This window comes from Garra rufa, chromosome 19, assembly GCF_049309525.1.
Source record: "Garra rufa chromosome 19, GarRuf1.0, whole genome shotgun sequence".
Lineage (NCBI taxonomy): Eukaryota > Metazoa > Chordata > Actinopteri > Cypriniformes > Cyprinidae > Garra > Garra rufa.
The window spans coordinates 35,887,393-35,902,448 of record NC_133379.1 but is presented as its reverse complement, the minus strand read 5'-3'; the positions used below and the strand labels follow the sequence as shown (position 1 = coordinate 35,902,448).

At 36.3% G+C, this 15,056-nt stretch overlaps 2 protein-coding genes and 2 non-coding genes across 4 annotated transcripts; 3 read left to right on the top strand and 1 right to left on the bottom strand.

Annotated features, from left to right (window-relative positions):
- Window positions 1-11: 11 nt before the first annotated feature.
- LOC141292636 (small ribosomal subunit protein uS2m-like) lies at window positions 12-3,135 on the top strand. The gene is made up of 4 exons (XM_073824670.1): window positions 12-50; window positions 271-384; window positions 868-997; window positions 2,169-3,135. Exons 1-4 carry the CDS (start codon window positions 26-28, stop codon window positions 2,701-2,703), a joined length of 804 nt encoding a protein of 267 aa, XP_073680771.1. The 5' UTR covers window positions 12-25; the 3' UTR covers window positions 2,704-3,135.
- A 1,366-nt stretch (window positions 3,136-4,501) lies between these two features.
- Window positions 4,502-4,631, top strand: LOC141293202 (small nucleolar RNA SNORA17). The gene has a single exon (XR_012340673.1). It is a non-coding gene; the product is annotated as a small nucleolar RNA SNORA17 (small nucleolar RNA).
- A 273-nt stretch (window positions 4,632-4,904) lies between these two features.
- Window positions 4,905-5,042, top strand: LOC141293201 (small nucleolar RNA SNORA17). Its single transcript, XR_012340672.1, has one exon. It is a non-coding gene; the product is annotated as a small nucleolar RNA SNORA17 (small nucleolar RNA).
- Window positions 5,043-9,675: 4,633 nt separating this feature from the next.
- LOC141293034 (divergent protein kinase domain 1B-like) lies at window positions 9,676-12,157 on the bottom strand. Its single transcript, XM_073825080.1, has 2 exons — window positions 12,030-12,157; window positions 9,676-10,751 (listed from the first exon to the last, which is right to left on the bottom strand). The coding sequence occupies exons 1-2, from the start codon at window positions 12,144-12,146 to the stop codon at window positions 9,939-9,941; spliced, it is 930 nt and encodes a 309-aa protein (XP_073681181.1). The 5' UTR covers window positions 12,147-12,157; the 3' UTR covers window positions 9,676-9,938.
- Between the last annotated feature and the right edge of the window lie 2,899 nt (window positions 12,158-15,056).

Genomic DNA, 15,056 nt, shown 5'->3' with positions numbered 1-15,056 from the left:
CAGTGGGCGGAGCTCGAACGGAAACATGGCAGCGGGCGTCTTAACTGGAGGTGAAATAAAACGTGTTTTTATTTAATGTTAATGTACAAAGTATATTTTATGATGTAAAATGTATAATAGTGAAAATGAATACGATTATAATATATAGTCCTGCTTGTGATTTGCAATTATATAATACATAACGTGACCATCGAGATTTTGTAATGACTTTCTAAATAAACATGTATGTATGTTTTATTTAATAAATACATTGAATATGATTGATTTCAGTAAGGCAGGTTCTCCGGGGCCCTCGGTTGGCCTCTGCTGTGTTCTCATGTCATGGACAGACATTCAGTTCCACAGCAGCTGCAGTCAAATCACCGCCAGCACCGACAGACAACGGTAAGAATGATATTGATATATAATGATGAAGTGATTATGACACATGCATACAGAATATGCATGTGTCCTAGGACACAGGGAAGTGCAAGGGGTCGTTGAAATGTATAGAGTAAAAGCAAAAAAATATTTTTTAAACATGTTTAAAATGTTAAAATAGACTAATAGTACATAAAACAATTAATTTAAAAATAAATAAAATGATATTATGTAATCTGTAATTTAATCTAAACTCAATATTTTTACACCTATAATAATTTTTAAAAACATAAAGCATCATTTTTAATTTTTAGGATGTGGGTCTCTTGCATGTGGATGATCATTGTCATAATGTATTATTGCCTGATATATGCGCTATTTTCCGTAAAGCAGTAAACATGTTATGAAAAAAGCTCTATAAAAAAAACTTGATTCTTATGAAGAGATTGTAACATAATATTTATTCATAGCTCATAATTAGTTTTTATATGTTTGTTACATGTTCAGCTGCCACAGAGAAGATCCTGAACTTCCCACTCACTCAACCGGACTATTTCCACTTGTCTGAGCTCTTCACTATAAAGGACCTGTTTGAAGCCCGTGTCCATCTTGGACACAAAAAAGGCTGCCGGCATAGGTGAGTCATTGACATTAAATGCATAGCTCACTGAGGCTGCATTCATTTGATCAAAAATACAGCAAAAACAGTAAAATTGTGAAATATTATTTTAATATGAAATAACTGTTTTTGATGTGAATATATTTTAAAATGTAATTTATTCATGTCAAAGCTGAATTTTCTTTAGTCCAGTCTTCAGTGTCACATGATCCTTCAGAAATCATTCTAATATGCTTTTAAATATATATTCCAAAGTCAAATGTTTTTGAAAAGTAAGATTTTTCATGTTCTTTTAAAGAAGTCTTTTCTGTTCACCAAGCCTTCATTTTGCCCTCAACTGTAAAATTGTGAAATATTTTTACTAGTAAAATAACAGTTTTCTATTTGAATATATTTTAAAATGTAATTTATTCCTTTGATTTCAAAGCTGAATTTTTAGCATCATTACTCCAGTCACATGAATCTTCAGAAATCATTCTAATATTCTGACTTGCTACTCAAAAAACGTTTCTTATTATTTTTATGATGTTGAAAACAGCTAAGTAGAATTTTTTTCAGGTTTCTTTGATGATTAGAAAGCTCAGAAGAACAGCATTTATCTGATATAGAAATCTTTTGTAACATAAATGTCTTTATCATCACTTTTGATCAATTTAAAGCATCCTTGCTAAATAAGTATTACTATCTATAATTTCTTTCTCAAAAACAAAAATTATACTGATTCCAAGCTTTTGAATAGTATAGTGTGTAATGTTACAAAAGCTTTTTATTTCAAATAAATGCTCATCTTGGATTCCATCAAAGAATCTTGGAAAAAAAAATAACTCAACTGTTTTAAATATTAATAATATTAATATATAATAAGCAGCAAATCAGTATATTAGAATGATTTCTGAAGGATCATGTGACACTGAAGACTGGAGTAATGATGCTGAAAATTCAGCTTTGATCACAGGAATAAATTGCATTTTTAAAAATATTCGAATAAAAAAACAGTTATTTTAAATAGTAAAAATATTTCACAATATTACTGATTTTGCTGTATTTTGAATCAAATAAATGCAGGCTTGGTGAGCAGAAGAGACATCTTTAAAAACATTAAAAATCTTACAGTTCACAAACTTTTGACTGGTAGTGTATATTCAAAAATTCAGTTTTTCTGAAAGCTATTGTGTGTTTCTCTATCTAGGCTGATGGAACCGTACCTGTTTGGTTCTCGTCTGGACACAGACATCATTGATCTGGAGAAGACTGTTGAACACCTCCAGCAGGCGCTGAACTTCGCAGCTCACGTGGCGTACCGCCGCGGCATCATCCTGTTCGTCAGCCGCAGGCGGCAGTTCGGTCAGCTGATAGAGACGACAGCACGAGAGTGCGGCGAATACGCTCACACACGCTACTGGAAGGGAGGCTTGCTCACAAACGCCCCCATCCAGTACAGCCCCGGCGTCCGGCTGCCGGACCTCATTGTTTTCTTCTCCACGCTCAATAACGTTTTCCAGCAGCACGTCGGCGTCCGGGATGCGGCCAAAATGAATATTCCCACAATCGGGATTGTGGACTCTAACTGTAACCCTAGTCTCATCACCTACCCAGTGCCCGGCAACGACGACACCCCTGTTGCCATGGAGATGTACTGCCGGCTGTTTAAAATGACCATTAACAGAGCAAAGGACAAGAGGAGACAGGTGGAGCTTCTCAAGGGTATTTCAGCCTCAGAATGAGGCAGGTCAACGAGCCTCAACATCTCTACTCAAGTTTGTGTTTATGTATGTTGGCCTCACATAAAAAGTTCAGTGGAAATATAAGTGCAAAAAGTAACTGCAGTTAAAATTCAGACATATTAATGTGTTATTTTGATTAAAGTTCAGTACATAAAAAGTTAGAACTAGAACTATGGATTCCTGTTTCTGCCATGGAATAAAAAGGTAATTGCAACTTTCTCACAGTTCTGACTTTTTTCTCATTTTTTTTTCTCTCAGAACTGCAAGATGAAAATTCAGAAATTTAAAGAAAAATAAGTTTATATTCAACAATATAAATGTTTTTCTCAAATTTCTAAGTTTCCATCTCACAATGCAGGTTTTTCCCTTAATTATTATATTTAATTAAAAAGGTAAATGCTATTTAATTAAAAAGGTATTTTTCATCTCACAATTCAGACTGTTCTTCTCAGAATTAATTGATTTATTTTAAAGTAGTCAGTATTGCGAGATATGCACAACTGTAAGAGTCAAAATTGTGAGGGAAAAAAAGTCAAAAAGAAATTACCTTTTTTTATTTTCTGGTGGCAACAGGCTTCCATACAGAACTAAAGATGGTCCCACATAATTAAAAAATGTGAAATCCAATGACTTCAAACTAAGTATTTATTGTTTTTCTTAATACATTTCCATTGATTACCTGTTATGTGAACCCAAAAAGTTAAAATGCACGACGTTCTGACGTGTAATCCAACCTTTATCATAACTGATATGTTTGAAATGTTCATATATACAATTATATAACGTATACAGTACACGTATTTTCTTTAATAATACTGTATAAGATCATGTGTAATACCTCTTGTTCTTATGGCATTGATTTAATAAAGCATAAAAACGTTGCTGTGCAGTGCAAACGACCTTAAATATGCACGTTAACTCTTAAAAATCTGAGTTGTCTTATTTTAGTACTGTGGGTGTTATTTTAATTCAAAATACACCTTTTGAGTTGACGCAGCGCGGGTTACAGTAGCGTGCTCGTGTCAGTAGGGGGCGTGAGAGCGCAACGTTGACACTCGTTGCTGTCAATCACAGTGGAAAGATCTGGAACCACAGACGGACCTAAACCCGCTGTAGTTGTGAGGGGTTTGATTTACACACACAAAAAAAGAAGAAATAAATATATAAGTATGCTTTTATTCTACTACAGACCCTGAATGAAGAACCTTTTCTTTCTGTTTGGAAACCACCATCAGGTAAGGGTTTAGTTTGTCAGGAATATTTTAAAGGTCTCTGCTGAAGGACTAATTATGTTGCACCTCAAATTATGTTGAATGATAAGTTAGTACTTTTTGCAGAAGTAAATCTTAAAGACATTTCAAGGTGATAAGAGAGGTAAAAAAAACGAATATTAGGTTAATAGTATATTATCTGTACAAAAACATTTAAAACAGTACATTTTACATACTTTTTTAGTGACAAACTATTACTGAAAGTTCAAATGCTCACTGATGCATCAGAAGGAAACACAATGCATTATGAGCTGGGGGGTGAAAACTTTTTGAATTTGAATATCAGGGTAAATTCAACTTATTTTGTCCTCTGGGTATCTTATGTAACTTCTGAAGGCCAGTACTAAATGAAAAAAAAAAAAAAACATGATATTTAGGCAAAATAAGAAAAATGTACACATCTTCAATCTGTTCAAAAGTTTTCACACTCGGATTTTAATGCATTATTTTTTCTTCTGTCACTTGAGCTACCCACCATGTGTGCAGTCTTGTGTAGTGAGGTGTGTAGTTTGTGTGTTCTTTGGGTTTTTGCCCCATGAGACGTAACTCTGGCAGTGATGCCAGTGTTGTGCTAAAAGTGGGCAGAAAGAAACTGGCTTGCGATCGACCCTGCCGTCCTGTATGGTGGACCGGGGGCTTGGAACGAGGCCGGATATCCCAACCCAGACCTCTGAGTGTGTTAGTTCCCATGTTACTCTATGAATCCCTTTCGATGTACTCCCTTATTCCACATTAATGTTTTTTTTGTATTTGAGTAATGTAGATTCCAACGTGTTTTTTTGCAACTATGTGACTCATTAACCCAAAACAGACACAAGGGATGGATAAAATAGAGCTGCACTTCATGTGAATTGAACAGAGGTCAAAGATCGACTCTACAGCAAGCTGCAGTAGTAAGTTTCGTTTAAACATTCACACACAAGAGCTTTAGTTGCTCCTCGAGGCGTTGCAGCACAGCCGAGTGTGCTGTGTCTGTGTCATGAGGAAGCAAAGAGCAGAATGGCGCTAGAAACTACACTTTGTACCTATAATTCCACAGTGCAAAGTATTAATGACAGCCCCTTCAAACCAGCATGAGACCCTGTTTCAAGCAGGGATGTGAATGCTGTGAGATTGGCTCTTAGCCTTATCTTTAAGACCTAACAAAAAGAGAAAGTTTTTGAACAGTAAGATTTTTTATGCTTTTAAAGAAGTCTCTACTGCTCACCAAACCTGCATTTATTTGGTTCAAAAAACACCAAAAGCAGTAATATTGTGAAATATTTTTACTATTTAAAATAACTGCTTTCTATTTAAATATATTTTAAAATGTAATTCATTTCTGTGATCAAAGCTTAATTTTCAGCATCATTACTCCAGTCTTCAGTGTCACATGATCCTTCAGAAATCATTCAAATATTTTGATTTGCAGCGATTCTTAATATTATTCAATTTGAAAACTGTATGATCAAATTTAAAACCGTTGAAGGGAGAAATGATAGAAATTAAATTAATACTTCTATTTAGCAAGGATGCTTTAAATTGATCATATGTGATGACTAAAACATTTATTATGTTACAAAATATTTCTGTTTCAGATAAATGCTGTTCTTTTGAACTTTCTATTCATCAAAGAAACGTTGAAAAAATTCTACTCAGCTGTTTTGAATTAGAATGATTTCTGAAGGATCATGTGACTGGAGTAATGATGCTAAAAATTCAGCTTTAAATCACAGGAATAAATTACATTTTGAAATATTTTCAAGCAGAAAACAGTTATTTTAAACAGTAAATATATTTCAAAATTTTACTGTTATTGCTATACTTTGGATAAAACAAATGTAGGCTTGGTGCGCAGAAGAGACTTCTTTAAAAAAACATTAAAAATCGTACTGTTCAAAAACTTTTGACTGATAGTGTAGACCAATCTTTCCTGTTTCCATACAACTTTACACACTATTTATGAACTATTTATTTTAATAGTAATATTTTAAGACAAACACTTACTGGACTAAAGCAGCTTAGGTTTACGTGATTATCCATACATCAGTTTTTAGAAAAATCATGTTACTGACATTTCTTTGCAGTTAATGTAAGTAGTCTGTTATACTGTTATAAAGAACTAATTCATTTTCAAGCAATAAGAATTTCAGAATTACTTTTTGGCCGTATATATATTAGCAACAGCACCAAATTGCATAATTTTACTTAGTTTGGGTCTGATTAAAATAGTATGAACTCTATATTCTCACTAGATGACACTATTTGTGTCATAAAAGCCTGGTGTATCAAATATAATCCTCAAAAAATGCACAAATGCAAACTTTTTAAAGTATTTAATGTAGATGTTGTAGATACAAAGATATAAAGACTACTAAATATTTAATTCATCGGGGTTAAATGGTGTCAAAAATAAATGTTCCCTCAAATTAGTGCAGAAAATGCAACAAAAAAAGTGATCTCTTCTGCCGATGAAACCTGTGTGTTTAGCATTTTGTTCTCAAAAACGGAGCATCGCTTTAATCTTCATTTTGCTTTAATAATTTCAGAAATGTGACAAACCATATGGAGCAAGTGTTGAACTCCACCTGCTTTTTGGGCCAAGATGGAGTACATCTGAACAAGATCATCTAATCATCACCCACATTAATGCATGACACTTTATTCTTTATTTTTTAACAAGACACAAAACTGTACAATTGTTTTACTCAAATCAATAATCCATTTAATAATCTATATTTTGAAGGACAGGTCAACTAGTCAGTTACACAAAATAAACTCTCTGTAAATTTTGATTATCTGTTAAGAAGAGACTTCTTTTTTGTTGTTTTAATTTATAAAATAAGCTATGCTATAATATTGTGTTTAATTATAGCATATTTTATGAAACGTGATGAATTTGTTTATTAGTACCATTAATAAATAAATAAATGATAGCTTGTTTGAGGTTTGTCCAGCATGAGAATTGACATGTTTTGGTCTTGTAAGTAATGTGTCCTTTTAAAGGTGAGGTGGTTTTGGGAGGCCTCCCTGGACTAATATATGCTGATTCCTTGTTTCTTTCTAAAGGTCGGGTAAAAGGATACCTGCTGTTGTGTTTGTCCTTCGAACAAGTGCTGTACTTTGTGTACCTGTGCTTTAACAAAAACCAAAAAAAGACACATACGCACAATTTAGGTTTCAAACATTTACTCTTCAATGAATAATAGCTGAGCAAATTGATGGAGGTAAAATAAATTAGCATTTTGTGCTGCTCTCCTTAACGAAGCGCAAAATAAAATGATAAACATGACTTAATTGTACATAAAACCACTTCATTCATAATGTGAAATTGTACTAAAGCCTAATGCACGCTAGAAGACAGAAAATCAACTTGAAAATCACATACGTGTATGTGAATCTGTGCAAGAACTACATTTCAAGATCATTCTTACAAATGATCTTGAAAGTGAAAAGAGGAAACAGAAGGTTTGTAAATGTGCACTTCGTACTTCTGGTTGGTTATTTGAGGAATGTGCCTGATGTTTAGTATTAATGAAATGCAATTTGCGATTTGATTTTTTATGCTAGTGTAAGAGCTGTTTAGAAATCCTACTGTGAGTCAAGGAGATGTGTTTATAGTATGCACACACACTTTCAGGTTTATATCCCTGCACATAATCACTAGACTGTGATTCCTCAAACGGTGTACTTTGTTTAACGTGACACCATAATTCCATTTCATCTAGGCTTAATGTTAATAGTAAGCTTTTTCTAAACACATTCAGACATAAACACACAAACCCTGAGAAACACAGTAAGTAATCTCACAAATCCCATCACGAATGCTCTAGACCGTTGAAAAAAGAAAAGAAAAAAGTATCCTTCCAAGCACACACACACACACAAACACAACATACCCCCTGTAAAAACACATAATATATAACCTTCACTCATTGCCATTTCATGAATTCAGTGTTGACGACATTTCCTGACTTCAAAGGAAGGGTGCTTTCAAACATTGCTAATGATCCCTCTTCTGCCGTGCTGAAAGTTAAAACAGGCGTGGCTGTAGTTTATCCTTCAAGAAGCAACTCAAAGGAGAGTCCGAGGAACAATCCTGCTGTTGCAACCAAAAGTTGCACGTCTTGCTTGAGAGTGTTGTGGGTGTAGACCAAGACCTTCCACTTGGAAACTCTTTTCTTGGGTTACTTTTTGAAATTGACCCCTATTATACTTGTGTTTGCAGCCCAGATCCTCAACCAAAGGTTCACCAACAAGGACTCATTCTGTAAGGGGGTTGCATGGTCAAATAAATGTCCTCTAGTTGTTCCTAGTTGGACATTCTAACTTCACCTTGGACCTTTCAGCCAAAGAAAAGAGATTCTTCTGAAAGTGTTTCTATAGGGTTAAAGGGTCTTCAGGGGAGTCGCTCAAGTAAAATAGACTGTGTGGATGTAGAGTGGGGGTCTCCAAACTGGGTCCTGGATGGCCGGTGTCCTGCAGAGATTAGCTCCAAGTTCAAACTCTGAGGGACACCGTCCCTCCAGGACCGAGTTTAAAGACCCCTAATGTAGAGCAAAGACCATGCTCTCTGAAACTCACAATACACAATACTTTCCTTGGGTTACTTCTTGGAATTGACCCCTAAAATCCTTGTGCTTGCAGTCCAGATCCTTAACCAAAGTTTACCAAGAAGGACTTATTTAGGAAGGGGTTGCACAGTCAAATAAGTTGTCCTAACTGGACATTCTAAGTTCACCTTGGATCTTTCAGGCAAAGGAAAGAGATTCATCTGAAGGTGTTTTTATAGGGTTAAAGCAGGGGTGCCTAAACTTGGTCCGGGAGGGCCAATGTCCTGTACAGTTTAGCTCCAACTTGCCTTAACACACCTGCTGGGAGGTTTCTAGTATTCCTAGTAAAAGCTTGATTAGCTGGTTGAGGTGTGTTTAATTAAGGTTGGAACTAAACTCTGCAGGACAGCAGCCCACCAGGACCATGTTTGGGCACCCTTGGGATAAAGGGTCTGTAGAGGGTCTGTAGATGTAGAGCAGGGGTCTCCAAACTCAGTTCTGGAGGGCTGATGTCCTGCAGAGTTCAGCTACAACCCCATATAAACACACTTAAACCAGCTAAACAAGGTCTTACTAGGCATGCGAGAATCTTTCAGGCAGGTGTGTTGAGGCAAGTTGGAGCAGGACACCAGCCCCCAAGGAGCGAGTTTGGAGACCCCTGATGTAAAGCAAGACCATCCTCTCAAAACTCCCATTTCCTTGGTTGCATCTCGGAACTGACCCTCCTATCCTTGTGCTTGCACCCCAGATCATTACCCACAAGTCCACCAAGCAGGACTCACATTATTTGGGAAGGGGATAAAAATGTCCTCCAGATGGTTTTCTCTGATGAACAACTTGGATATTTTGGCAAGAGGAAAAAGGGACTGTTCCGAAGGTTTTTCTGTTAGGGTTAAAGGGTCTTTATTTGAGTCACTAAAGTAAAAGAGACAGGGGATGCAGAGCAAGACCATCCTTTTGGAAACTCCTTAGGTTTCTTTTACTTGGAAATGGCTCTACTATCCTTGTGCTTGCAGCCCAGATCCTTAACCAAACATCCATCAAAAAAAGGACCCATTTGGCAAGGGGCTGCATGGTCGAAAAATTGTCTTTCAGTTGTCTTTGTTTCCATTGGACGGTCTTCACCTTGGGCCTTTTGGGCAGAGCAAAATGAGTGTTCCGTAGGTGTTTCTATAAGGTTTAAGGTTCTTCAAATGAGTTGTTAAATCAGAAGGTGGAGATGTAGCATATGCTTTTTTCTGAACTTGCATTCACCAACTTCCCATGTTCACAATTGAAGTTCGACAAATTTGTAGTCCGTAGTGGCTGGCAGAGTTCAGCTATTCTGTTAGCCCTCCTGAAACAACTGTACTGACCCCACTTTTGTTCTCTGGAAGTGTCCATCTGTTCTCTTGCTCCCCATTTCCTTTCTCTTGATCATCCTATGACGGTCTCAAGAGTACTTGGTATTTGAGATCTTCTTCCACAGTAGCGTTTTGAGGTTGTTCAAAACAAGGGAATGATGCACCTCCATCTGCGAGGCCAGTCCGCTTAGAGTCACACAGGTGCGTAGCTGTTTCTCCAGGTCTTCCCTCAGGTCTGACGGCGCTCCGAAGAGCAGGAAGTCTTGCAGGAGCGCGCACACCTTGGCCAAGTTGGGCTGCACCACCTCCACGTTGCACTGCCTTGCCAATCGGTCGCACGTTGCGGTACAATCCCGTCCGTAAGTGCAGTCGGCATTTGCCTCGCAAGTCCTCCCTCGAAGGAACCCCTTGACAGTTGCCTCCGATGCTACGCTTTGAAGGTCTGCCATTTTGAAGTCGTATTTCGCATTATAGCCGACCCGTCTTGGGCTTGCGTCACAAATGTAGAAGCTTCCGTATACGCCATGGAATACCTCTTCAACAAACTCTAGTAGTCCGATGGTGATTCGGGCTCTGCGGGGCCATGCAGGAGCGAGCCACTGGTTTAGAGCGACGCCCAGCGCCTCGGGAAACACTGGCTGCAGCCAACCAGGCACTTCCAGTCTGAAGAGGGCGCTGTGTGCCACACGTTCAGTCACATAAAGGTCTCCGCAGAAGCCCAGCAAGCGTGGAGCGTGTTCTTTATCTTGCAGTGCCACCATTAAAACAAATTCATTGATCTGAAGCAAAGCCCAGACGGATTTCGCCTCCGCTAATGAAACTTTTCCATCGCTGTTGACATCCGCCAGTGAAATCACACGAGTTACAAGAGTGCTAAGAGATGACTGCTCACCAACACTGTCCTGTGAATGAATGGAACAGGAAGAAAGAGATTTTTAGACCTTTATAGACTAAATATTATTTATTTATCCTGCACTTCATTGGGGGTAGGGCATTGAACAGCTTGTTCTTTAAAAAAAATGCCATCAATAACCTTTATCTTACATCACGGTCATGAACTATGATTTACTACTTTCTGTTTCCAGTCAAAAGTGGGTGGTATTTATAATTTAGGGGAAGGGGATGTTTTCGTTCTAAAGAGCATTTTATTGGAGAAAAAATTGTATGAGATTATTGTCAATATTTTTGGATTGTTTTCCTGGGAAATAAGGGGTAAATACACTAGCATACAGATTGGCCTCAACACTAACTTAAATGGACTACAAACTACACAACTCATTTTTATTTCATGAGATCTTTAAGTACAGTCTTTATCAGCATTATGTATGCATACTGAAGCGTGCACAGCCATTTACAGCACTTTGTGTGGATTGTGTTTAAGTGTGTGTGTTAGTGTTGTTCTCCCCCGTGACACTGAGAGTGAGTGTATTGTTCTGGCTGTGACCTTTTCAAGCTCCTTCAGTTATTTTTGGCTTCTCTTCCCTATTACCCCACTCCCTCCCCTGCGCTCTCTCTCCATTTTCACCCTCCTACAGGGGACCTTGAGGAAGAGCCGAAAGCTCAGAAAGGGTAAGAATGTCTTAGATCCGTTTCTGCTTTAGTAAGCAGGACATAAACATCTCCAATATCAGTCATAACGAGGGCTGGGTGATAAGAGTGAATATTCATGATAAACATTTGATTGGGGATTTCAGTTAAAATTGAAAATCATTGCAGTATGTCTTACATTGACAAAGATGGCATTAGAGTTGATAAGTTCAATTCATTTTAGTGAATCATTTTAAACTGTCCTGTTCAGAAAGTTGAATCAATGATTCATTTGGGTCACATTTGTTTCTAAAGTATTAAAATGCTTTCTTTTAATCAATCAAAATGATTAAATAACATATGCAAATCGTTGTTTACTGAAAAACTCTGGAAACATTTTGAATCTACTTAAAAACAATGGCTTTTAGAGTAACATAATGGTTCAAATTAAATGCATAAATATTGGGACATCCACTCACTGTTGGAACTTCAAAAGATGGAAAAATATTGAGATAATATTTTTGCTATATCTAGAATTAAAGGACAAGCGTTCTTCAGCTCGAGTATCAAATTGGTTTCGGTGTCAACTACAGGTCTGATTTATTGTTATATTTGTGTATAATGTGAAAAAAGAAGGAAATGGACAAAAAGACCTTGAGAAAGGAATGCAGCATCGCTCTGAATTCATCCATGGACGTTCCACGGCTAGGTTTATCATAGAGGTTGTTGTCATGCCGTAGTGGAGAATCAGGACCGTTTTCTCCTCTCATACTCTCTTCAATACCACACTTCACCAACACGGCTTTCTCCTTCCACACAGCACTATATATCTGCAATGTAGTATATTATATATAAATATATATTATGTGTGCCAGATGTAATTATATATATGCATTTTTTACATTGTGACCAAAAAAGAAAAAAATGTGTTTAATAATACTAATAATTAATTAAAATGAACAAAAAAAAATATAGCTAAATATATTATTATTTTGCATTATTGAGAATCACCAATGAGAATTATTCCAATTTTAAAAAAGTAAATATAGAGTAAAATGTTTAAATGCATTTCCTCTTTTGGCAATAAAACTGTTATGAAAAATGAATGCAATACAAAATGATTTTTTTTTTTTTTCATTTAAATATGACCCTGACATTTTTTGTGCGAATCATTTACGCTACCAGTCAAAAGTTTTGAACCGTAAGATTTGTAACGTTTTTTAAAGACGTCTCTTCTACTCTTCTACATTTATATGATCTAAAATACAGCAAAAACAGTACAATTTTGAAATATTTTTACTGTTTAAAATAACTGTTTTTTTATTTGAATATATTTTACAATTTTATTCCTGTGATCAAAGCCACATTTTCAGCATCATTACTCCAGTCTTCAGTGTCACATGATCTTTCAGAAATCATTCTAATATGCTGATTTGCTGTTCAAGAAACATTTTTTATTATTATTGTCAATTTTTAAAACAGTTCAGTACATATATATTTATTTTTTGAAAGAAATTATATAAATCAATACTTTTATTTAGCAAGGATGCTTTAAACTGATCAAAAGGGATTATAAAGACATCTGTAATGTTACAAAAGATTTCTATTTCAGATAAATGCTGTTCTTCTGATCTTTCTATTTATCAAAGAAACCTGAAAAAAATCTACTCGGCTGTTTTCATCATAATAAATGTTTTTTGAGCAACAAATCCGAATATTAGAATGGTTTCTGAAGGATCATATGATTGGAGTGATGATGCTAAAAATTCAGCTTCGAAATCACAGGAATACATTACATTTTAAAATATATTCACATAGAAAAGAGTTATTTTAAATAGTACAACTTTTACAAGTTTTGCTGTACTTTGGATCAAATAAATGCAGGCTTGATGAGCAGAAGAGACCTCTTTAAAAAACAATAAAAATTGTACTGTTCAAAAACTTTTGACTGGTAGTGCATCTGTGCGTTTTTGAGTGTTTACCTGGTGTGTTGGTGATGTTGAAAGACAGCGTTGAAGAGATAGTGTTTTCTCCTCGCAGAGAGACTTACACACCGATCCCGAGATAATACCTCTGCGATAATGATCACACTGAAACACAGACACACACAGGAAACAGACAGGCATTAACCACAACATCGTCATCTTTTCTTGTTTTATCACTCTTGTGCAAACAACCAAAAGGACAAACTGGCCAGTCAGAGGACAGAGGGCTTCATGATGGACAGGCACTTAAGCAGACGATGCCTAAAGCGAGCATATTATTTCTTCTCATCTGCATTCTCTTTTTTTTCTTATCGTTTTCAATTCTGATATCTACATGTGTGCATGTTGCAAAACTGAGCTGAAAAGGGCTTTGCTTCCCCTCGGTCTCACAAAGCGTCTAAATTACAACACTGACTCATATATAGATGTGTGAGAGCCTCTGAAAGCCAAATGTGTTTTTGCAAGAGATAGTGCGTTAAAAAAAACTAAATGTTTCTCAAAGTGTTTTTTTTTATCAACTAGTATCTTAAAGAAATAGTTCACACAAAAATGAAAATGTGTTATCGTTTACTGACCCTTTTTGGTTACAAAGTAAGTAACCAAACTGTTGACTTCCATAGTATTTTTTTCTATGCTATGGAAGTCAATGGGGACAATCAACTGTTTGGTTACCTATATTCTTCACAATATCTTCTTTTGTGTTTAGCAGAAAAAATAAATTCATACAGGTAAACGATGCCAGAATGTTTTAGATTTTTAGGGGTGAACTATTGCTTTAAATCTAGGTTTGTTCCTTATGTAATATTGTTGTATGGCTTTAAAAGACTTGGAATATAGTGCACAGCCAACGTTCATGGTACTTTTTATCATTTTGGAGCTTGACCACACTAGTTACTATACACTTTCGTTGTTTTGAAAAGAACAGCCTAATTGTTCTACTAAAAAATGCAACAGGATAGAAAAATACTAATGTGGATCTTACTAATGTGAATGTACTTCACAGTAAGAGGAAGTTCTACTTTCCTGGAGGGGTTTCTGTTTACATCCTGAATGCAGAATTTGTGATTAAACGCAATCACGCTGCATAATGAGCCTACTGTTACAATAAAAATGTGAATATTTAAATTTGGCTTTCATAATTATGATCTGTCAACTCTCTCGCTTCCTCCTTTTAATTTTCCAGTTCCTCTCTCTTATTTTCTCAGTTATGTGCAAAGACTTCCTGTCAGTGAGATGCTTGGAGACAAAACAGTATAAATATTACACCATCTGTGTGTACGGACTCACTGAAGTGTTTGTCAATCATCATCAGACACTCGCTCTCTGTCTTAACCTGCAATGTGATAAAGAGGCAAATCCTCTCTATTCCATGTTGGTTTCTCCTAGTCTCAGCCTCAGACGTCACGCCCACGGAACGTTGGCTGAACGTCTGATGCATATGGTACACTTAACTGGAAACACTTCAGGAATGTCGAAGTCGTCATCTGATTAGTTGAATTTGACCGGAATTCTGGGAGACGCGAGTGTCGCGTTTATTTTCGGTCCGCCGGGAAACAAAGCGCAGACTGATTTACTCTGCGTTTTGCTAAAACATGCTTTTGCAGACGCCATTGTTGTTATACACATTTGCAACGTTCGCGAACAAATTACTGACTTACTGCTTGTTCTCCCTCTTCTTCGTTATCTTTCAATACT